Source organism: Barbus barbus (genome assembly GCF_936440315.1).
Source record: "Barbus barbus genome assembly, chromosome: 42".
Lineage (NCBI taxonomy): Eukaryota > Metazoa > Chordata > Actinopteri > Cypriniformes > Cyprinidae > Barbus > Barbus barbus.
In genome coordinates, this window is record NC_136720.1 from 15374650 (window position 1) to 15397211 (window position 22562).

At 36.7% G+C, this 22562-nt stretch overlaps 1 protein-coding gene across 4 annotated transcripts in view; it reads left to right on the forward strand.

The window, feature by feature from the left end:
- LOC306861252 (DENN domain-containing protein 5B) overlaps window positions 1-21268 on the forward strand; it is a 43050-nt gene extending 21782 nt beyond the window's left edge. The window contains exons 4-24 of one of the 4 annotated variants that reach the window (XM_079403428.1): window positions 1506-2232; window positions 3883-4070; window positions 6813-7388; window positions 7528-7759; window positions 10169-10316; window positions 10586-10676; window positions 11897-12004; window positions 12364-12495; window positions 13592-13744; window positions 13836-13914; window positions 14623-14704; window positions 14909-15037; window positions 15218-15339; window positions 15654-15799; window positions 16663-16704; window positions 17123-17241; window positions 17318-17505; window positions 17914-17996; window positions 18081-18207; window positions 19122-19296; window positions 19401-21268. In XM_079403428.1, coding sequence (XP_079259554.1) covers window positions 1506-2232; window positions 3883-4070; window positions 6813-7388; window positions 7528-7759; window positions 10169-10316; window positions 10586-10676; window positions 11897-12004; window positions 12364-12495; window positions 13592-13744; window positions 13836-13914; window positions 14623-14704; window positions 14909-15037; window positions 15218-15339; window positions 15654-15799; window positions 16663-16704; window positions 17123-17241; window positions 17318-17505; window positions 17914-17996; window positions 18081-18207; window positions 19122-19296; window positions 19401-19584 — 3831 coding nt within the window. In that variant the 3' untranslated portion in view covers window positions 19585-21268. The remainder of the gene's footprint in view (window positions 1-1505; window positions 2233-3882; window positions 4071-6812; window positions 7389-7527; window positions 7760-10168; window positions 10317-10585; window positions 10677-11896; window positions 12005-12363; window positions 12496-13591; window positions 13745-13835; window positions 13915-14622; window positions 14705-14908; window positions 15038-15217; window positions 15340-15653; window positions 15800-16662; window positions 16705-17122; window positions 17242-17317; window positions 17506-17913; window positions 17997-18080; window positions 18208-19121; window positions 19297-19400) is intronic. The other 3 variants (XM_079403430.1, XM_079403429.1, XM_079403431.1) reach the window with 3 other exon arrangements.
- Window positions 21269-22562: the final 1294 nt, after the last annotated feature.

Below are 22562 nucleotides of genomic sequence, written 5' to 3' on the forward strand. Positions count from 1 at the left end.
ACTGCATGTGTGTGCAGCATGGTGCTGCGTAAATGAGAGCAAAGCAGAAGAGTAGGTGCAAAAGCGTCCAATTTATGCCTAGTGTAGTGCAGAAAACATGCTGAAAATGTACTGTAAACCTATTTATCAACACTACATAAAAGCTTAACCACAAAATATTGTAACAAATGCCCAGTGTTGGGAGTAACGCGTTACAAAAGTAATGCATTACAGTAACGGATTACTTTTTGCTGTAACGCAGTAGTGTAAGGCATTACTAATCAATTTTCAGTAATATTTTACTCTGTACATGTTCAGTAACGCTTGCGTTACAACACACTTTTAGATCAAAATTTATTTATTTAAAAAAAAATTAATTTAAAGTCGGGCTACGACTTTGTCCCTTCGGGCCAATATTCACGTCATAGTTCAGACGCGCGCCGGTCCTCAGGCCTGTTTTAGACTTCTCCTTATCTTTATATTTTAGACATCCATCAATTATTGATGAAAAAATTGCCACGCTGGTGGAAGTAACATGAGTCCGTGTTACCGTGACTGTCAAGAGCGGCTCGACGGTGTTTAGTGTCCCGCAGCAGCAGCGAGCCGTCAGCACAGATGAAGAGTTCTGCGTTCAAATACACACAATAAAGCAAAAGCCCCAGCAAAAGTAATTACCATGAATGTGGCCGGGGGGAAATAGTAAGGATTTGTCATCTCCTCGTTAGACGCGCCTTTAGAGAGAAGTGCATCTTCACGGATAACGAACATTTTTGTTTTCGTTTTTATTTCATTAATTAGTAATTTAAAGCTTTCTATAGATATATTTATCATGTCTGTGAGGCATGTATTCGCTGACTTTCGGTTCATTTTTGTGAAGCGCTCCTGTTCAAGATAAAAGCACAACGTTTTGTTGATATTGTGAGTGCACACAAAATAGTACATTTTGTCATTTTAGAATGTTAAGTTCTACTTCTGTAGTTATTTTGGTGAAAGTAACTCAAAAGTAATACAGGAGTCATGTAATGCATTACAATTCTGAGACAGTAATATTGTAAGGTAAGGAATTACTTTTCAATGGCAGTAATGAGTAATCTATAATTTATTACAGTTTGGAAGTAACTTGCACAACACTGCAAATGCCACATGATATAGAGGGCGAATGAAACTTTTCCCCCATCTACATGTGTATAAAATCTTGAGGAATGAAATGCATATCTTTAACATATTGACCAGCCAACTTTTAACAGGTGCCATCTCTCACTGTACATCCACTAAAGTAATGCAGAGTATGAGGAAAATCCATCATCTAAGAGGAATAATGTGCTTGGCTGTATTTCTTCTGACAACAGCCTCTTTACATATAATATTTTTTTTTCTCAGTGGAGTGCTAAGGTTAACTTCGTTTTTTGATGTTGCTGGAAATGTAAACAGTAGAAGCCCTGTATCTATAAAAATGCACAAAGGCAACATTACGAAATGTGTAGTTACTGAAGCAATAAGTTTATTTTCTCTCTCTTTCTCTTCAGCTCTGCATGCCCAAAGGTCTGTCATTCCGAACCCAGCGTGACAGTCATACCCCACAGTTCCACTCTTTCCTCATCACAAGAGAAGACGGATCTCGCACTTATGGTTTCGTTCACACCTTCTACGAGGAGGTGACCAGCCCTCAGATCCGCTCTGCCATGCAGACGCTACACCAGATGCACCAAGCAGAGCATAATGCATCTGCCCATAACTGCCCTTCATCATCATCCTCTTCCTCATCCTCCTCATCCTCCTCTAGTATGGACTCTTTAGCCAGCAGCCTGGATGAAGTTGAGTCTCCATCCTCAACTTCCTCCTCACAAGGGGGCCACAGGAGTTGTGGCTGCTCCGGCGAAGGCTACGATTCTGTTCGCGACACTCTGTACGTGTCCAAAGCTATGTGTCTAATCACGCCCATGCCCTTCATGCACTCCTGTAAACGCTTCCTGTCCCAGGTGCACCGTGCTGTCATCTCCCATCAGCCACCCCCACTTCCTTTGGAAAGCTACATCTACAACATCCTCTATGAAGTACCTTTGCCGCCTCCTGGACGTTCTTTAAAGTTCCACGGAGTGTATGAACCTATCCTGTGCCAGAGGCCTGGTGTCGGGGAGCTGCCATTGGCTGATTTCCCACTGAGCGAGGCCTTCCAGTTGTTAGGAGTGGAAAATCTGGTGCAGATTTTTACTTGTGTCCTACTAGAGATGCAGATCCTCCTCTACTCACAAGGTAAGAAACCTACAATTTTAGCTTAGGAAATGTTTTGTTTTGTTTAGTTTGGTCTTTGTTTGCACCTGCCTTGTCCAGATTTATTTGTTTGCTTTCATTTGTTTTGTTATTCATTTGCTTTCACTTGGGTTTGTTGGCTTTTGTTTGGTGCATATTGGTTTTGGTTTATTTTTGTTTTCTTTATTTCATTGTATTCTTTTTGTTTTACTATTATTACATAAGATAAATACAAAATATGTTTAGAAATATAGATTTATTTGTTTATTACAGTAATGCAGTTTCCAAACAGCATATTGACTTTCTGTGTCTACTTCTAATGCTATGATAATTGTGATTTAATTCAGTTTCAAATGTATTAACCAATTGGCAAGCTCTACTTTTATATCAAGCTTACAGGCTGTTTGTGTTTGACTCAAGTCTTCACTGTATGCAGATCAGTTAATCTCTTGTTTAAGCATGTAAATTTGAGTTCTGATGCTGGCAAGTGCATCTTTGCAGGGCCTTTGATGTGGAGACTGAGTAAATGTGGAGGAGCCTAATGAATATTACATTACCCTGCTGCAGCACATATGCTTTTCAGTGAACACAAGCTGATACACATGCTAATGAATTCCTCTGACTGTTCTCCATATAAACAAATGATGGGATTTTTAGGAGAAACATCTATTAATAATAACATTGCCCTCTTTTAGTAAGTCCACCATTATTATGTGAGTATTATGTGATTAAGTTTCTTTTCATCTAACTTAAATTGAACCATTATCAAGTGCCAAAGGCAAGTAGAAAAAATAACTTAAACTTTAATAATTTTTTTTAATAAAACCGATTTGATGGCCAGTTTTAGGAATTTCAATATAATTCATGGTTACGATCTTCACTGATGTTATGCATATATAGTATAGTAGGGAAAAACAAATAGATGATTAGCTTTTAGAAAAAGAAAATGCATTGATAACATTATTATTTTTAAAAATTTGATTTCTTTATCATTTATTTATTTTTATTATTATTTGTGACCCTGGACCACAAAACCTTAAGTGTCAATTTTTCCAAATTGAGATTTATACATCATCTGAAAGCTGAATAAATAAGTTTTCTACTGATGTATGGTTTGTTAGGATCGGACAATATTTGGCTGAATATTTTGGAATCTGAGGGTGCAAAAAAATATAAATATTGAGAAAATCGCCTTTAAAGTTAAGTCCAAATTAAGTTCTTAGTAATGCACATTACTAATCAAAAATTAAGTTTTTATGTATTTACTGTAAGAAATTTACAAAATATCTTCATGGAGCATGATTTTTACTTGATATCCTAATGATTTTTGGCATAAAAGAAAAATCAATAATTTTGACCCATGCAGTGTATTTTTGGCTATTGCTACAAATATAACCCAGCGACTTGAGACTGGTTTTGTGGTCCAGGGTCACATTTTATTTATTTGTTTGTTTATTTATTTATTTTTCTATAATACAGAATACACTTTTATGGCTGGTAAGACGTATTTTAAGGCTGGTAAATTTTATTTAAATAATTCACTTGCTGGTGGCAAAAAGTGAATTTCAGTGAATGTATTTACACACATGTATTGTAGAATGATTTCTTATAATAATTTTTATATTGACTTTTCTTTTGTCTGTGTACATCTAGATTACCAGAGGCTCATGGTGGTTGCAGAGGGAATCACAACGTTGCTGTTCCCATTCCAGTGGCAGCATGTGTATGTGCCCATCCTACCCGCTTCACTTCTGCACTTCCTGGACGCCCCTGTGCCGTATCTCATGGGCCTGCAGTCCAAAGAGGGCACGGACCGCTCCAAACTAGAGCTGCCTCAAGAGGTAACCTGCACAAACCTGCACATTTACACACTTTTTCTCACCATAGCCACTTAGAAATCCCTGGGATGTGGAGGCATCCATCAAGTGGCCTGTTTTTTTTAAGAGGCTTTATAACTTTGGAGCCAGATTGGTTGGTGACGATGGATGATCTACATATTAGAGCGCCCTTAATGCCTTTAAAAAGCACCAGAGGCCTTTGCTGAAAATAGCCTGACCAGTATGAGGCTCTTCTTTTACAGTCCATGTTTCCCTCTTATTTCTTAGAGTGAATACATTGCTTACATTGCATGTTTGATGTGTTACATTAGCTTCAGAGCCTTCGTTTCTTTTGTGTTGTGCTGTATCAGAATTCTTAGCAGAGGTTAATTATTCATGGTTTGTCCGTCTGGATGCTGCAAGGCTTCCCAACATCCTCATCCCTAAATCCCATTTTCCGTAACTCAACATCCAGATTCCCTGCTATGCATTCTCTTTGAAGTCACTCTGACCCAGAAAAAAAAGACTAATGGCATCGAGAGCGAGACCGAAGGGGAACAATAGAGGAGATGGCTCATTTTTTACTGCATCACTTTTGTGTTTCTGTTTGCTTATACAAACTAATAGTTTGGGATTCTGACTTATTTTTTTTATTTTTTTTACAAATTCTTTTATGTACACAAAGGCTGCAATTATTTGATTAAGTTGATTTGTTACAGTTAAAAACACAAATATTGTTAATCCCTGTATTAAGAATCCCTGTATTAGAATTTTCTATTTTAATATATTTTAAAATGTGGTCTATTGATGTGACGGTAAAGTTGAGTTTTCAGCAGCCATTACTCCAGTTTTCAGTGTCACATGATCCTTCATAAATCATTCTAATGTTGATTTGCTGCTCAAAAAACATTTTTTTTAACATTATGAATGTCTTTACTGTCACTTTTGATCAATTTAATGCATTCATGCTGAATAAGTTTTAATTTCTTTCTTTAAAAAAAACTAACTTTTGAACAGTAGTGTAGAACGTCTAGAAATAATATTCTAATAAAACTCATTAAAAGGGAAATTGAGAAATATAATAAATGCAATAAAATGATCAATTATTTACATTTTGCCTCATCCACCATCTTTTTTCACTGACCTTGTTACAGGGCATTTTGAGAGAGTCATCTCTTGAAGCTGGATTCTGCTAAAATGTTCCTCTCCTCACAACCGTTCCTTGTCCTTGCTTTAAAACCACTTGAGGTTTCTGATATGTCCTTGTGTAACAGCACTCCAAGTATGGCTAACAGTGACATTTAGTTAAATTATTATGCTTCAGCTCCTGTCCATTTGTTTTTACACATTTTAGAACTGGATTCTTCTGATCGGGAACAGTATTAGTATGCAATGAGTCTATGCATATTTACAGTACAACACAAACCTAATTGTGCGCAAACATGTATGCTCATGTTTATGTAGCACTGTAAAAGGAGACATTAAAAAAAGTACATATAAAGAAATCTGACACACATTTCAAATTATGTGTACTCGTATTAAATAAAGACGAACCTAAAGTAACTAGCATTTTTTAAAAGATGTAGTGTTTTTATTTAGCTAGGTCAAGCATATGCATACCGGCCTGAATGCTGGTTTCTGACAGGCTGTCAGCATTGTGGCCTGACAGAATGGATAGTTCTGCTTGACTGATTTATTTTTACAGCAACAAGGTCACTCTCACACACACTCACTTGAGGGCATTTTGACTGCATGAGCTGCATTGCACGTGACTGAACAGCAATGTGTCACACAGTGAGATTTCTAATGATCCACTGGATTGATTTGACCTAATTCCAGATGTTGGCTTTGGGTATTAGGTCAGTACAGCTGATGATTTCTATTGCAACATTGGGTCAATGTGTGTGTTTGAATACTGTAATTTCCCAGCATGCATTTGTGTTTTGGACATTTCTTTGTTTGGCACATCACAATGAAGTTGTCTTATAATGTAATCTTCATGTTAATGTAGTGAGTATTTTGCCAGGCTATTATTTTGGATTACATATTTTTGTACCAAGATCCACTCATTTTTGGGTCTTCAATTACTTATATTATATTATTCATTCATGCATTCGTATATATTTGACCAAAAAAATTATAAATAGTCAAACCAAATTATTTTCAGACTCCTTCAACATTTCTCACATTATCAGTTTATTTGCTATAATTTAGAAAATGGTAATAATATGACAAGAACTCCGAGTTGAACTGTGTCAGAACAAATTCATCTTGATAATGTCAGATAACTTTGATAGAAAGGTATGTAATGAATTGGGATAAATAGGTGTCAGCTGTTAAATTTAAGTACACAATTAGATAATACAATTTAGGTCAACCAATTATCAAGCAATGCTTAATTTTGTTCAGTCTGTGGTGTAAATAGGTCGCATTAGCAATTAAAGAAAAAACACTTCAGCAGAGCATGGTCAGGTCAAAGCGTTTTACTTGTAGTCCACTGTATGAAGAATTTTGCGTTATAATGTCACAGTTTACTTTATTTTGCTATCCTCACTTACACTCAAACAAATTTCCTTTGTGACCGCATTATTGTTTATTGTTGTATTATAGTACAGGTTGAAGTGTAATTACAGAAATCAGCCTGGTGACATTTAATAACAAATAATAGAAGTGTTGTACTACAAAACTTTAACTCCTACAATTACAGCGTTAGATGTGTGGCTTGAGGCGTAAATGTTAATTTGCACGGCTCCTTTCTCTCCTCAGGCGAACCTGTGTTTTGTTGACATTGACAACCACTGCATCGAGCTGCCTGAAGACTTCCCTCAGTTCCCCAACAAGACCGAATTCATCCAGGAACTCAGTGAGGTATTGCTAAGTTTTGGTCTGTCTCCTGAGGGGGGCAACTCCTGCCCTAATCCAGCTGTCAGCACGCAGACCTCCATGCTGGAGAAGGAGCTGAAGAGCACATCCCTGAGTGAGTTGGTGGATGACAGCAAGAATGGCAACCTCGGTGGAGAGGCGCTGGACGTGCTGGAACTTCTTCAGGGCAACCCGACTCTGGAACGTCTGCAGGCTCTGGCCAAAAGGACTGGAGTGAAAGTGGCCCGTCTGGAGGCATTGGCAGCGGGGCAGAAGGCCATAGGAGAGGAGGGCATCGGAGGAAGGTCTCCTGCCGAGGAAGAGGAGCTGAGGAATGCTAAACTGAACGTACAACTGAGGGAGGTGTTCGCTGCACGCTTTGCGACAATGTTTGTGGACTATGAGTCGTTTGTGATTCAGAACTCACCAGATTTGGAGTCCTGGCTGACTAATAGAGAGCAAATGCACAACTTTGACAAGGTGACGACTTACATTCTACACACTTATTCGCAAAACTAATTAGACACACTCTTAATAGATTTGTTGTAGTCTGGTTAGGCACTTTTGTATTGGTCAGATGGTACATCCATTTAAGTGCTTTCATATGATTTCTCTTCAGGCCTCATTCCTTTCCGACCAGCCGGAACCGTACTTGCCCTTCCTGTCCCATTTCATCGAAACACAAATGTTTGCCACCTTCATCGACAACAAGATCATGTCTCAGTGGGAGGAGAAAGAACCCCTCCTTCGAGTGTTTGACGGACGCATTGAGAAGGCCCGTCTCTACAATGTTCGTGCACCCAACTTGCGCTCATCAGTTTACCAGAAATGCACTTTCCTCAAAGAGGCGGGTAAGAAACATTAAGATTGATTTCTCTTAACATATTAAAGTAAAATGTATTTGATGTTTTATCACAGTTTAATGTGCAGAGTCACTTGTTTAAGCCGTTTGAAGTTTCTACTACCACTTTCAAAACATTGCCGATCTCTGACTCAAACAGTTATTCTTTTTCCAAACAATATCAGATGAGGGGGCAAAAAAAGAAAAAAAAAAAAACCCCAAAAAACATGGAATATGGATGACATTTCATGATCTCATCAAATCCCATAGGATAAAATCATACAACCAACCAAACATATATTTTTTTGTTTTTTTTTCCCCCTTGAATATCTTATTTCACTTGAATATACACTTCCATAGTTTGAGGTTGGTAAGATTTTTTTTATTGTATATTTTGAAAGAAGTCTCTTATACTCATAAAGGCTGCATTTATTTGATCAAGAATCGAAAAACAGTTGCATTGTGAAATATTATTACAAATTAAAATAGAAAACAATATTTTAAAATATAATTTATTTCTGTGATGTTGTTACTTTTCTGTGTGACATGCTAAATCCTTCAGAAATCATTCTAATATGTTGATTTGGGGTTCAATAATATAATTATTCATTATTATCAATAGAAATATTACTTATTATAGAAAACAGAAAAAAGAACAGCATTTTTTGGAAACGGAAATCTTTTGTAACATTATAAATATAATTTTTGTCACTTTTGGTTAGTTTAATGCATCCTTGCTAAAATAAGTATTAATTTCTTTAAAAAAACTAAATCCCCTAATTTTGTATGGTTGTCATTGCACAAGTAAAAAGAAATGGAATGCTATTTCATCTTGATTCAATTTTGAGGTCTTTTGAAATTATTTTACTGTTGGGTGGTTTATACTGTGTTCAGTGTTCTTTGTCTCTATAAACAGATTCAGAAATAATTGTTTTGCTGCATTGAAAATGTCTTCTCATTTTCTGCCTTAGTGATTTTTGTGCAATCATTTCCTCAGCAGAGCACCTTTCATCATTCTTTTTCTGAACCGATGGTTATTCCTCAGTCATTGCTCTGTCACTACAAATTGTGTATTTCAATTTTAATGAAGCCTGTAGAAAAAAAATAGCTGCTGTGTATGTGCCCAGATGATTATAGAAAGTGACAGTTCAAGAGGAAACTGAGGGGCCGAGGAGACGGGGGGACGGGGAGAAAGAGAGATGGCAGAAATGGTTGAAAAATGAGGAGAGGAGCACAGAATGAAAGAACTGAAGAGTGTGTCCTCAAATGAGTCATGTGAATGGAGCGCTTTTGAAAGGCTGCCAAATGCTGAAAAGAAAAGAACGGGCGCCTGGCGCTTTATTGTGCCATCTTGGGAAGCCTGTGTATGTGTGCTGAATATTGTTGAGTGCGCGTCTGCTTGCTAAGCCCTCAGTACCATTGTTAGGTCAATAACCTCTTGTCACACTGAAGGTCACTGTTGGAAGATGGATGCTGCTGTTCTGGCTTAAAAAATGTGCTTCTGAAATGGCAAGCTGCCCACAGATGCCCTATAAAAGATTTTCAAAAACAAAATGCTCTGTGGAAGTCATAACGTTGATTGGTATATTAGTTGCATGATTAAAATGCTAGGCAGTAAATGAGTATGTTAGTATGAAAACAAGGTTTGAATTTATTCCAGTATCTGGAAAAGAATCAATGAAGCTTTCTCATTCTAACTACTGTAGCCACTTCATTTTTCCTGTCAGGCTTATCAACAACAACAACAATAGTTGTTTAAGAATAAAATAAAATAATTATTATTGTTAGACAGTAATACAGTTATTATTAATTATTTTATTTCTTTTTATAATTTTTCTTAGTCACAGCTCATAGTTCTTTATTGAAGTTCATGTGTAAAAGTAAAATTATTTATTAAAAACTATGCAATATACAATAAAAATTATACTCGTTTTATTATTTATAATTCTAATTGACCTCATCAATGATAAATAGTGCTATCTTATTCTTAATACAATAATACTTATTGTTTATGCTTTTATTATTATTATATAAGTACATAATAATAATATTTATTATCAGTTATTTGCTATACTTGGTTTATTATTCGTTTTTATTATTATTTTACATTTGGAATTTTTAAATATTTATATTATTTTGAAATGCATGTCACTCGCTCAGATTTCATGACTGAAGCTCATTATTTATAAAATGATATTCTAAAATAACCCATGCAAAGTGTATCTAATTAAGAGTAGATTTGCTCATACATTCGTTTATTTTCAAATACTTTTATTTTACTGTTGTGGAAGTCTAGCCTCAAGCTTACAGCCTATTATTAGTGAATATTCTGAAGTGATTTCTTTTCAAGACTCAAGTCTCGAGCTGTCATGACACAATGCCTAACCCCTCTCACTCGAGCTGTGTTTCTCCTCCCCAGCTCAGGCCATAGAGCAAAGGCTGAGAAAGATCGACCACACAGCCATCCATCCTCACCTGCTGGATATGAAGATTGGCCAAGGAAAATACCAGCAGGGCTTCTTCCCCAAACTACAGGCTGATGTGCTCGCCTCAGGGCCCACCAACAAGTGAGTCCTCTTTATGGCACATGACACCGTAATGGGAGATTGACCATTCAGAGTAGGGCATGTAACACTTCAGTGTCAATATTAGTTTTAAAGCGCTGTTTTAAATGAAAACAGTTTTTAGTCACACTTCAATATTCAATAACCAAATTTGTTATTTATTTAGCTGTCTTTTCATTTACTTTGTGGCAAAAAACACTAAGGCTAACTCTTTAAAGCTTGTATCAATGTGTGTGTGGGATAATCTAATAATGGAAACTCTCTTTGATCAGGTGGTCTAACCGCACATGCTCGACTCAGCGCAGAGTGGACCGTCACAGACAGCAGAACGACCATCTTGTGCTGGACAACGACCTCAAAGAGGTAAGACTGCAGCTTTCTTCCTCTTCAACCTCTCTCTCCTCCTTTTTCTTTTCATCTTGTTCTGTATGCAGCCTTTGATTAGCACAGACTTTTAATGTAATTCCTTCCATTTTGAGTCTTTTTACTTACTCCATCTCTTTTATACTGGTGCCTTCCTAGGGTCTTATTTGTCAGATGGTAGATAAAGCTGATTGTTGGCAGAATCACAAAGTAAATAAGAGTAGTGTAATCAAAAATGATCATTCTGTCCTTTACTCACCTTCATGTTGTTCCAAACCTGTAAGACTTAACTTTCTTCTATGGAACACAAAAGTTATTTTAAAAACTATAACTGTCGCTCTTTTCCATTGTTATTGTTAACTAAAATCAAAACGATTACAAACTGTTTTCAGTAAATGAAATAAAATATAAATATTAGATGAGAAAATTAAGCTTAAAGTAACCTCATGTATTTTTTTAGTTAGTTGCCAAAGCAACTAAAATTATTAAACCTGAAATTAAAATAAAGATAAATAAAAAAATATTTTTATTTATAAATTAATGACATTGAATTTCTAAAAATTTAAATTTAAATTAAATCTGAAAATGAAAGATAATTAAAAAATAATAATTTTGGTACATAATTCTAAAATGGCAAAATTAAAATAACCCATATACTGTGTAAGTTGTTATTTGCTGATAAATAACCAATACAACCGAATCTCTGAATTGCAGACCAGTTTTGCAAATTAAATTGGCTGATTGATTTTCAAAAGAATGATTTGTACAGGAACTAAATGTTGCTGGCATAAACACGTCAAGGAACAGTATGACTCATGTCAAGAATTTTACATCGTTTTTCAGTGAGCTATTAACTTATAATTATGAAAATGAACAGTAATTCTCCATAAATCACAGATTCTTGATGTCTGAATCACATGAATGGTCTTCAGGGCTGGAAGTGATTTACATGAAATTTGACTTGTAAATGGTTCTTGATGAATCATGCTTAATGCGAAGGCCTCTTGGGGTTTTAGTGAATTTGCCTGTTCTCATTTCTTCATTTGTCTCCATTTTCTTTTACTACTGAGCTTGTTTTTTTTTTTTTTTTTTTTTTTCAAGTGTCTTCTTGCTTGTCTTTTCTTGCATTCATGTGCATGCTGCTTTTTTTCTTTTCTATTGTTTCTTCATTGTTTCTGTGTGCTTTTGTATGCTGTGTGGGCCGTACCACCTCATGGCAGGTGGAGGGGTGTTTGCTCCTGCAGAACTCTATGGCTTTCTGGGAGTGGGATAAGGCGCCACCCCCACCTATTAAACCGCCTAAAAAGTCCTTCTCGGCCTGCTGTCTGGTATGTGGAGGCCTGCCATTAAATGACTGACTTAAAACATTCCTAACATGCCCTTAACATGATGTCAGAAGTCCTCAAATCCCTTCCCCCCCTCAGACACACAGTGACCTTTGAACTCTGCTGCACACAATCCTGCCCCTGGATGTTCCCACACGCCGGAGTTTGAGTAGTGAGCATTTACCGTCCCAGTAACTCCGCAATCATAAACCCCACAACAAAGAATAAAATCCTCTGCTTTATAATCAACCCCCGGTTGTAGCCCAATTGATCTTGTTTTTCTGGAAAGAAAGCAAGGTATATTAAACGTTTTTAAATGACTTTGCTCTTTTAAATGTCTGTGTCCTGATCTCTTTGTGTAGAAGTACATGCAGGAGGCCCGTAACCTGGGGAAGAACCTGAGACAACCCAAACTATCAGACTTGTCCCCTGCGGTCATCGCTCAGACCAACTGGAAGTTTGTGGAGGGTTTACTGAAAGAATGCAAAATGAAGGTCAGGATGAGTTTATTATGCACAGATGGATGTTATTTGTGTGTGTGTGTGTGTGTGTTTTAACAAGGTTCCCACTGCCATAGAATACCTGGAAATAAAGAATGTTGGTTATAAGCCGATATTGGAGCCGATATCCATTATTTATTTACTTCCTTATTGGCATTGAGATAGTGGCTATTTAAATATATATACTAATTTCACACTTTTTCATATTCAAATACATTTGCTTTGCTCTCTTAAAAATTACTTAAAATTATTCTTTAAAAACACTGTTTATCATTGTTATTAAATTCTTAATTTTTAGCAAATCTTCAAATGAATATAAATTTTTGATTCTTTAATATTGTGATACCTAAATTAATTCATTTATTTTTAATGACAAAATTGTATATAATCATAATATTGGCCATTTTATGGTTATTGACCAAGACATGAAGAAAAATATTTGGCTATTCATGTTGACAAGAATTTTAGTGGTACATCTCCAAACTTTGTGGAAAAAGTGGAATAATTTAGATTTATTTACTTATTTATTTTTATCCCTAAAAAGTCAAATAAATTAATACAATCATGAAAATTATTATTAATATGAGTCTGTTTGGTGACTCTCAGCAGAATATTTTAGGGCACAGACTTTATTAATATGAAATTATATTTAATATTAAATGATTTTTTGTGCTTTGAAATAGTTAATCGGATAGACATGATTTTTTTTGGAGAGTAGAATTTAATTCAAGTCACTGTTCATGACATTAGTCAGTTTGTTGAGAGTTTCACTGGAGACAGTTGTAAACTAAGTATAATCACATGCATTTATTAATTTGAAAGCTTGATGCTTAACATACAATACAAATGAAAATCTGCTCCAGCAATCTCTGTGTAATGATTTTAATATCCTTATCTAGTAATCATAAACAGCTGGACAGGTCTTGGAAAAGTCATAGAAATGCATTGGTCAAGAAGTGTGGGAACCGGGTTCTGAGTACAAGCATAATTACTAGTCTGACCCACTTGTCTGCTGCATTAAAGACCTTAGACTCAATCAAGATTGAAATGTCTGGTATGTTGTTTTTAATGTTTATCAATGGATGTTCAGACCAAACGTATGTTGGTGGAGAAAATGGGCAGAGAGGCTGTTGAACTGGGACATGGAGAGGCGAACATCACCGGCCTGGAGGAGAACACACTCATAGCCAGTCTGTGTGACCTACTGGAGAGAATATGGAGCCACGGCCTACAGGTCAAACAGGTGAGACACAAACAATTGGAAATGCTTTTCACATTATAACACATACAAGCTAACGCTGGCAATCACTGTGTGCTGTTATCCTGGTTTATAGGGAAAGTCTGCTCTGTGGTCTCATTTATTGCACTACCAGACGAGAGAAGAGAAAAACGAACAGCTGTCAGAGTCTCCAGGTAAAATGCATATGAGTTCATAAGACGAGAAATAGTTGAGGTTCAACTCGCATAACATAAATTGTCATTTGGCGCCTCTAGCACAGTTGGCTGAACTCAATTATGTGAAAACAAAATGCAAAACCTTGTTTGTGATATATTTGTCATATGTAAATATATCAAAAAGTGATTAAAGTAGGATTTGATAAAGTTCTTGACATGCTTTGTATGCCTGATACTGATCGCAAGTGTTATTGCTAACATTTAGCATTACTGCATCCATATTGAAGTGTAAATAAACTTGTATGCAAAAATCAAAACAAAAAAACAATATGCTTTTTTTATTTTATTTTATAGACCTAAAGCTGGTTTAGGGGAAGTTCAAGACCTAATTAAGTTGTAAACATGTTTAGTTAACTTTTAAATTGCTTAGTGCCTCTCAAAGAAATACTGAAAGGGACATATAAGCTAATTTTTCATGTTCATAACTGCTATAGTAATTTCACAACGCACTTGAATTGAGTTTTAAATTACATTTTGGCATTCAGTTTGCATAGTTAGAAGGGTTTGTGTTCATGTATACAGTATGTTTAGACTATGTTTTAGTGCTTAGCAACACTTCTACATGCTAAGCAGGCTAACAGTACCTCAAGAAGGGATTTAAAATTGCGATTTTCTTTCTTCTAAAACTGCTGTAAGTGCTAAAACTGTTTGTTTCTTGCTCCACAGTGTGTAATGGCCAGGAAAAACGGAAGCCAGAGTCCAGTGTTGGTCTTCCTGCATTACGTGTATCCGTCATACAGGATATGAGGTGTGTTTATTGCCTGAGGACAGTTAAATGTGGTATACCGTAGTGCGTATTACTTTGTTTTGGTCGTATAATTCAGAAGATGATGTTTTTAAAAAAAGTGATTGATTTGCATTGCTTGCAGCCTCTTCAACCCACATACAGTGAATTACATTATTGCTTTTGATTCTGTCTTTCCTCCTCATCCTTTCTCTTTTGACTTCTCAGACACATCCAGAGCATGGGAGAGATTAAAACCGATGTAGGTCGAGCACGTGCCTGGATCCGTCTGTCTCTAGAGAAAAAACTACTTTCCCAGCATCTCAAACAGCTGCTGTCTAACCAGGCCTTAACCAAGTACGTACAATACTTAACACACATCCACACTCGCGCACACACCTGCAGGCTTTCAGAATCCCACATACACACCAAAAAACATGCTCATCGCAAGAATTTGTGAGTGACGCAAACAAGCGCACGCATGCTGACCCCTTTCAAGTAAGTGCACCTGTTATTAAGTATGCGATGTTCCCACAGGAAGCTGTACAAGCGTTACGCCTTCTTGCGCTGCGAAGAGGAAAAAGAGCAGTTTCTCTTTCATCTCCTGAGTCTGAATGCTGTGGACTACTTCTGCTTTACCAGCGTCTTCACCACCATAAGTACGTCCCACAGAATGAGAGAGACACACAGATGTATAGATATGCAAATCAGGACTGTATCTACTTAGTTGATGTATATTCAATTTTTTACATTTGTTCCTCCAAATCTTGAATATTTGGTTACATATTTGATGCAAACACTCGTACAAAACAGCAGGGAACAGCTTCTGTATTCATCCAGCATATCCAGCACTTGATATTGATTTGATGCTGCTTGACGAATCGATTGATTGACTTAGAACTTAGAATATATTTTTAACTCATGAATTTTTCTGTCTTTTTGTATAATGCTTTTTTTTTTTTTGCATCTTAAGTGATTCCATACAGGGCTGTAATCATTCCCATCAAGAAACTTAGTAACGCAATGACGACGTCCAACCCCTGGCTGTGTGTTTCCGGCGAGCTGGGCGACTCCGGCATCCTGCAGATCACAAAGAACGTTCTGGAAATGACGTTTGATGTGAGTGCCGTGACATCACGCTCCAGTTGTTCTGCTCTGAAACTGATACATTAGTTTATCTTGAGTGTGTCACAGTTTGTTTTCCTGTGGGGCTGAAACAATCATCCATCCTGCCATCCGCACAATTGAGAGTGCTTGATCTTTCGAACATCTGTAAGATCGAAACTATTTATGCAAATGACATGAGTATAGCTGAACAAAATATAAAAAAAAGCTAAATCTCATGATAAAAATGTCACATTTCATATTAAAGTGTTTAATGGATTAAATACAACGTACTGTAATACTGTGACTTTTATTTCAATTGGCAATACAAATTTAAAAAGGAGGCAATAGAACAAATACTACCATAAAGTATAAATTGTTGACAATTTAAATAATTTTTATTTAAATTTTGCAGTAAGATAATAAGAATCGAGTATAAACAGAATCTCTGTACATATTTTATTAAATTAACATTATTATTATTAAAATGATTAAATTAAATTTTTGCAGAATATACTGAATAGTCGAGCTCATTTTCTTTTTCTTTTCTTTTTTTTTTTGAATGGAAAAAATGAGATCCACACAACAACTGTTGTGAAATTTACTTTGCTTTGGCCTGTCAAAATATTTAGCATTACTCACTATTGAAATGATTCTCCTGATGTCCAGATTATTTATTTTTTCCCCTTTTTTCCCCAAACTGAAATAGTGGTTCATGCATTAGTGATCAAAACCTCTTTATTTATGCACTTCCATGAATCTATAACTTTGAGGAAGGAGATATTATTCTTACATCCCACCTCATACAACCAATCACTGCCATTTGTCTTGCTGTCAATCACCCATCATGTTCTAACTCATTCTGTGTCCTCTCGCAGTCTGCCTTTAGGCCTCACACGCACCTCTCCATCGCCTTCAAGGTTAGGTGCACATCCCTGCATTTTATTCCTCCCTCTCTTTCCATTCATCCATCTCTCCATTTTTCTACTTCTCTACATAGAGAGATATCCTCTTCTTCTCCTTTGGGTTGTTGGTTTAGCTTTAAATCTTGTGATTTTTGCATTCCAAATTTTGTACATTTACTTTGTATTTACTCGCTAAAGCTAGTTTTTAACTCTCATTTGGAACTTACAGAGTGTTAATTTTGGACCCTGTTTGTACACTTGCGTTTATTCAAATTCAAATGTTTTTAGAGCCATGGGTTTACTATGGTCTAAACCGACCACTTGGTGTCCTTCCTCTGCTCAACCCTCACATGGGTTGTTCAGTTATTCTCAGACAGCCTCTCAATGCCTCTGACATGGTTGCCTTTATCTGTTCTGTATGTGTGTCTTACAGCGCCAGAACCTCGGGAAGTTGACAACAGTGCAGCTAGGTCATGATAATTCTGGCCTGCTTGCCAAGTGGCTGGTGGATTGTGTCATGGTCCGCAATGAGATCACCGGCCACACGTACAAGTACGGCCTACTTTAGCCTCTTGCCATTCATCCTGCTCCTTTTATGGTTTTCTTATTTACTCGTTATCCTTTCCAGGTTCCCGTGTGGCAGGTGGCTGGGGAAGGGTGTGGATGATGGCAGTCTTGAGCGAGTTCTGATCGGTGAATTTGTAGTTCCGTGCAACGATGATGACGGAGGAAGAGGGTCTAAGACTCCGCCCCTTCAGCGATCACCATCCCAGATCCGACGAATCAGCATCACATCACTTACAGGACGTGGAAACAGTAAGTTCAGCTTAAATTTCAAAGGTGCTCAGTAATTTGATTTGTTGCACTGGTGGTCATCTTGGACTTACACTGACAGCTAGTGGTTAGAATGTGGCATTGCATAAATAACATTGTTTATCAGTGACATTGTAGAAATGCTCTATTAGTAGTCGGCCACAATTAAGTTTTTTTTTTTTTTTTTTTTTTTAACAAGTGTCTGATGATGGGATTTACGGAAATGAAGTACAGAGTACTCTCCTTGTATATAAATCAGCTTGTATTAGGCTACTGGATATGACTGTCTTTATCTATTGTGAATGTACATTCAAAACTATTTTTAAATTATAATTGATGTTAATTAATATTAATTTCTTTAGGTGTAAAATCTTTTTAATATTTGTTTAAATGCATTTCTTCTCTCTACAGAACCATCAACTGTACAGATACAGGAATCCATTGGTGAATCAGTCAACAATATTATAAAGCATTTCCACAAACCAGAAAAAGAGGTAAATCATGCCCACGCATGATTATGATCATTTTTGTTGTCCTTGTAACCTTTTTTTAATCTAAAGGTTTGTCTGTGCTTTCAGAGGGGCAGTCTTACGGTCCTGCTGTGTGGAGAAGGTGGTCTTGTGTGGGCACTGGAGCAGTTCTTCCATCATGGATTTCGCTCCGCTCGAATCTTTCAGAAAAATGTTTTTGTGTGGGACCTCTATGGTAAGCTTAGCTTTGGGATCAGTAAGATTTTTTTTTTTTTTGATGAGTTTCTTATGCCCGTCAAGGCTGCATTTATTTGATCAAAAATGCTGGAAAAAACAGCAATATTGTGAAATATTGCAAATTAAAATAAATTTTCTATTTGAATATACTTTAAAATATAGATTTATATCAGTCATTATATGGGGGCAGTCGTGGCCTAATGGATAGAGAGTTGGACTTGTAACCTCTCAGGTCCGGCAGGGATTGTAGGTGGGGGAGTGAATAACCAACACTCTCTCCACCCTCAATACCACGACTGAGGTGAGACCCTCGAGCAAGGCACCAAACCCCCAACTGCTCCCCGGGCGCCGCAGCAATGGCTGCCCACTGCTCCGGGTGTATGTTCACTACTGTGTGTACACTTGGATGGGTTGCAGAGCACAAATTCTGAGTATGGGTCACCATACTTGACCACACACCACTTCCCTTTCCCTTACATTCCTTAGTGTCACATGATCCTAATATTTTGGAAAACAGTTGTGCTGCTTAATTTTTTGTAACCTATACTTTTTTTTTTTTGGATTCTTTGATGAATAAAAAGTTAAAAAGAGCAGCATTTATTTAAAACCGAAATCTTTCCTAACAATACAAGTCTTTACTATGATTTTTAAGCAATTTATATTTATATACATTTATGTATTGAAGGGTTTAAAATAACTTTAAATAACTTCATAATTTTAAGGCCTTAATTAACGCTTTTGTCCTCCAACAGTACTTTAAAAATGGAGAGATTTTAAGCATTTAGTATCGTTCTGTATGTGATACAAAACAATTATTTCTATTATATTGTTATGCTGCTTAAAATATATAAAATATGTTGCTAATATAATATATAATATATAATGGAGTTCCTATTTCTGTGTGTTGTACAGAGAGAACAGTAGCATTTATGGAGAATTCAGATCAGATTGGAGACCTGCAAGAAACACCAGAGCCTCTAGGTCTGAATTGTGAATCTTTCTGTCGATATGTCAATGCCATTAACAATATGCCACGCAACATTGGCAAGGATGGCAAGTTCCAGCTGCTAGTTTGTCTCGGGGCGAGGTAAAAACACATACATGCTCCTTAAAGCAAACTAATAGATATTTATTTTTTTTAATAAACAAAATGTATTTACAGTTGTCTGCATGTGTATCCCACTCTCACAGAGACCGACTGTTGCCACAGTGGCTCCCTCTACTGGCCGAATGCCCTGTCATCACACGCATGTATGAGGAGAACGCGTTACTGCGGGACAAACTCACCATCAGCTCTCTCGTCCCAGTTCTGGAAACGCTCCATGACTTCCCCATCACACTGGAGAGCTCTCTAACTAAAAGCGTTGAGCTGTAACTCCACATGCTGAGGTCAAATTCAGACTGCGCCCCCTCTCTGCTGCCACCCTCAGGGCCTTGTGCATTCGCTGACCAGGGAAGGACCGAAGACCTATCAACACGACTGCTCCCCCAAAGAAATGAACTCAGAAGTGTGTTTTGTAGCAGTATTTGGATTTGTGCTCTTTCTAATTGAAAGCGTTGATGGGTTTTTTGAGAAGACAAACTTTTATCCTGTGGATTTTGCTTTCAAACCTGTGGTCATTTCCGCGCACGTCTGTCTGCGAGTCGAATCCGCTAGCGTTTCTGCTTCATATCATGTGCCGTCTTTAGAAAGCACTGTTTTTTGCAAAGTATGTCAAGATACAGAGAAGCCTTAGTACTGACAGATTACATGTCCAACACATTCAATGACCATTATTTGACTGGCAAAATTATTATACTTGAGGAATTCAGACATGAAGTGTTTATAATGACTTGAATTTTATGTCTGGGTGTTTAAACCGATGCTATCGGTGTTCTGATTGGCTGTTAGTTTGGAAGGAAGATTTTTGATATTGGATAGTCTAAAATTAAAGATGTCAATTTGAAACATTCTCCTGGTTAAAAACCTGTCAAATGAATTTTTAGAGAAAAAGGACATTCCAACAAGATGTGAATCGTTGTATGTTACGAGATATGTTTATATGTGTGATAGTAATGTGCGTGTGTGGCTTAACATTTGGGAAGATGTTTATTTTGCCAATGAGTATTAACTTTATTCTTAGATACTTCAGTGTCATGTTTGAATTCTTTATTTTTAAGAAACACTGGAAATCATTGTAAAGCAATAACAAGCCTGTTTCAGATGTTTTTTTTTGCTATTATACTTATAGTAACAGTTAAAATCTCTCAAATATTATTACAGTTGTGGGGGTGCTTTAAATACAAAGTGTAAACCCTAGTATTTACCACTAATTGAAGGTTTACTTTGTAAATCCATGTTTGATTACTGCAGGACTTGCACATTGCTTAGAAATTAATATTGTCCTTCAATCACCCTTTATGTTTGTTCAGTTTTAATCCGGAATCCCTGCTGAGAGAAATCAAGTAGTAATTACATATAAATTACAAATGTTATAGGATGAATAACAGCTTAGAATCTCTTAATGTTACTTAAGTTTTGGTTTTTAAGACTCTCAGCATTTAATCCAAGAGCTGTGTAGCACGTCAACCTGTGTATTTTCTTTCTTTCTTTTTTTATAATGACTCGGATTTTCGAATGATGCTTTTGTGACACTGGTTGATTTTGGATTGATGCAATCTTTGGGTGATTTATGCAGTAAGCTGACACTGTATCATTTATTTATTTTAGTAAATCTACTTTCAGGCTTTGTATAGTATGGAACGTCCATCTTATGTAAAAGTCAACTTTATTTTAGGCCCCAAAAGTTGCTGAAATCCCAGAGAATCCTCTCGCTGGAGGGATGAGGAAGCCGCAGGAACTGTCCCTGATGCATGCCACATGTTTTAGATCTCGGAGAAGTACGGTTGCTGTAAATGAATTTGTTCCTCTTCTAGATCTTGCCTCATTCCGTCTGTTTTTTCCCCTGTATGAAAACTTCTAAACATCGATCTTATTATAAAAAGCCCCCTGTCTAAAAAGTGGGTTCCTCCATGTTTATATTTGTGAAGCAACTCATTAAAATTGCTCTGTTCATCCATATGTGTCCTCTTTGAACTTCTTGTCATCTTGTGAACGGTGTGTGCAGACGGGACATTATTTCAACACACAGTAGGCATGCATGATGTTCCAGGTCCTACAGAACATTCCTCTATGAAGAGTCATTCTTCATGGAACATTATTTTTAGTTGGTGACATGCTGATGGCATCTCTGAAACAAATGTTCTGGACCGTCTTTATAGTAGAAACCTGAGATTTCATGTTAGGGGAGACTGGGGAGTGTTGTAACGTGACTGTTTCACCAGTTACAAATGAGCTTGTTCATTCTTTCATAAAAAAAGGTACAAAATCTGTCACTGGGGCAGTACCTTTTTTAAAAAGTACATTTTTGTACCTCGTTTACCTATAAATATGCATATCAGTACCTTAAAATCCGACTGCATATTACCTACAGTCTTAGTACCTAAATGGCACATACTGTATTATTACCTTTTGAGATTTTGTACCTTTTTTGCTTGAGGAGTAGCTATAAGCACCAAGCTCCTAAGATGACAGTAGAAGCTGTAATCCTGTGTAAAAATATAAAGCATTTACAGGACAAAAAGGTAAAGTAAAGTTACATGTCATAATTTGATTTGTGATGGCAAATGACAGTTTACTGTGCATTTAATTCACTGTAGTGTTACTATCTTTACCATTTTTAAAATATGTAATATAACAAATAGTACCTACAAAATGAAATCAAGGGTAGTGATTTCAGACAAAAGATTTGATTAAATGTGAAGATTTGATAACCACAATAAACTTTTAAAAAGTTCTATATATCCCATGCCATGATCCAATATAGTGGTGAAACAAAAGCACTAATAGCTCATTTGACAATAATTTAACCAGTTTAAGTACACATGCAGCATCATTTTCTAAACTATTCTGTAGCAAACAAATATAGGAATATTACAACAGTTTGAGGAAAAACACTTCCCAGTTTTCCCTATAAATATGATTGAAGGAAATAAACGTTTTTGTCTCGAAACCTACATTTTGGTTCAAAATGTTACATTTATAAGGTCTAATGTCGTTTAGTTCTTTCAGCCCGTTTCATTTATTCTGCAGAGCCGCCAAAAACAGCTCTCTCGAACTATTTTCGTGATGAAGTACCGAGGACCGAGCTGGCGACATGTGCTCATGGCTGACGGCCGCGGAGCGAGAAGGATGTGCTGCGTTTGTTCAGACATCTGCTGGCCTCGTACAGTAGAGCCTAACTCCGCCCACCGGGATCGCAGCGCACTGGCTGCTGCCCTAGCAACCGGACCCACCCACGTTTCCCGCGTAAT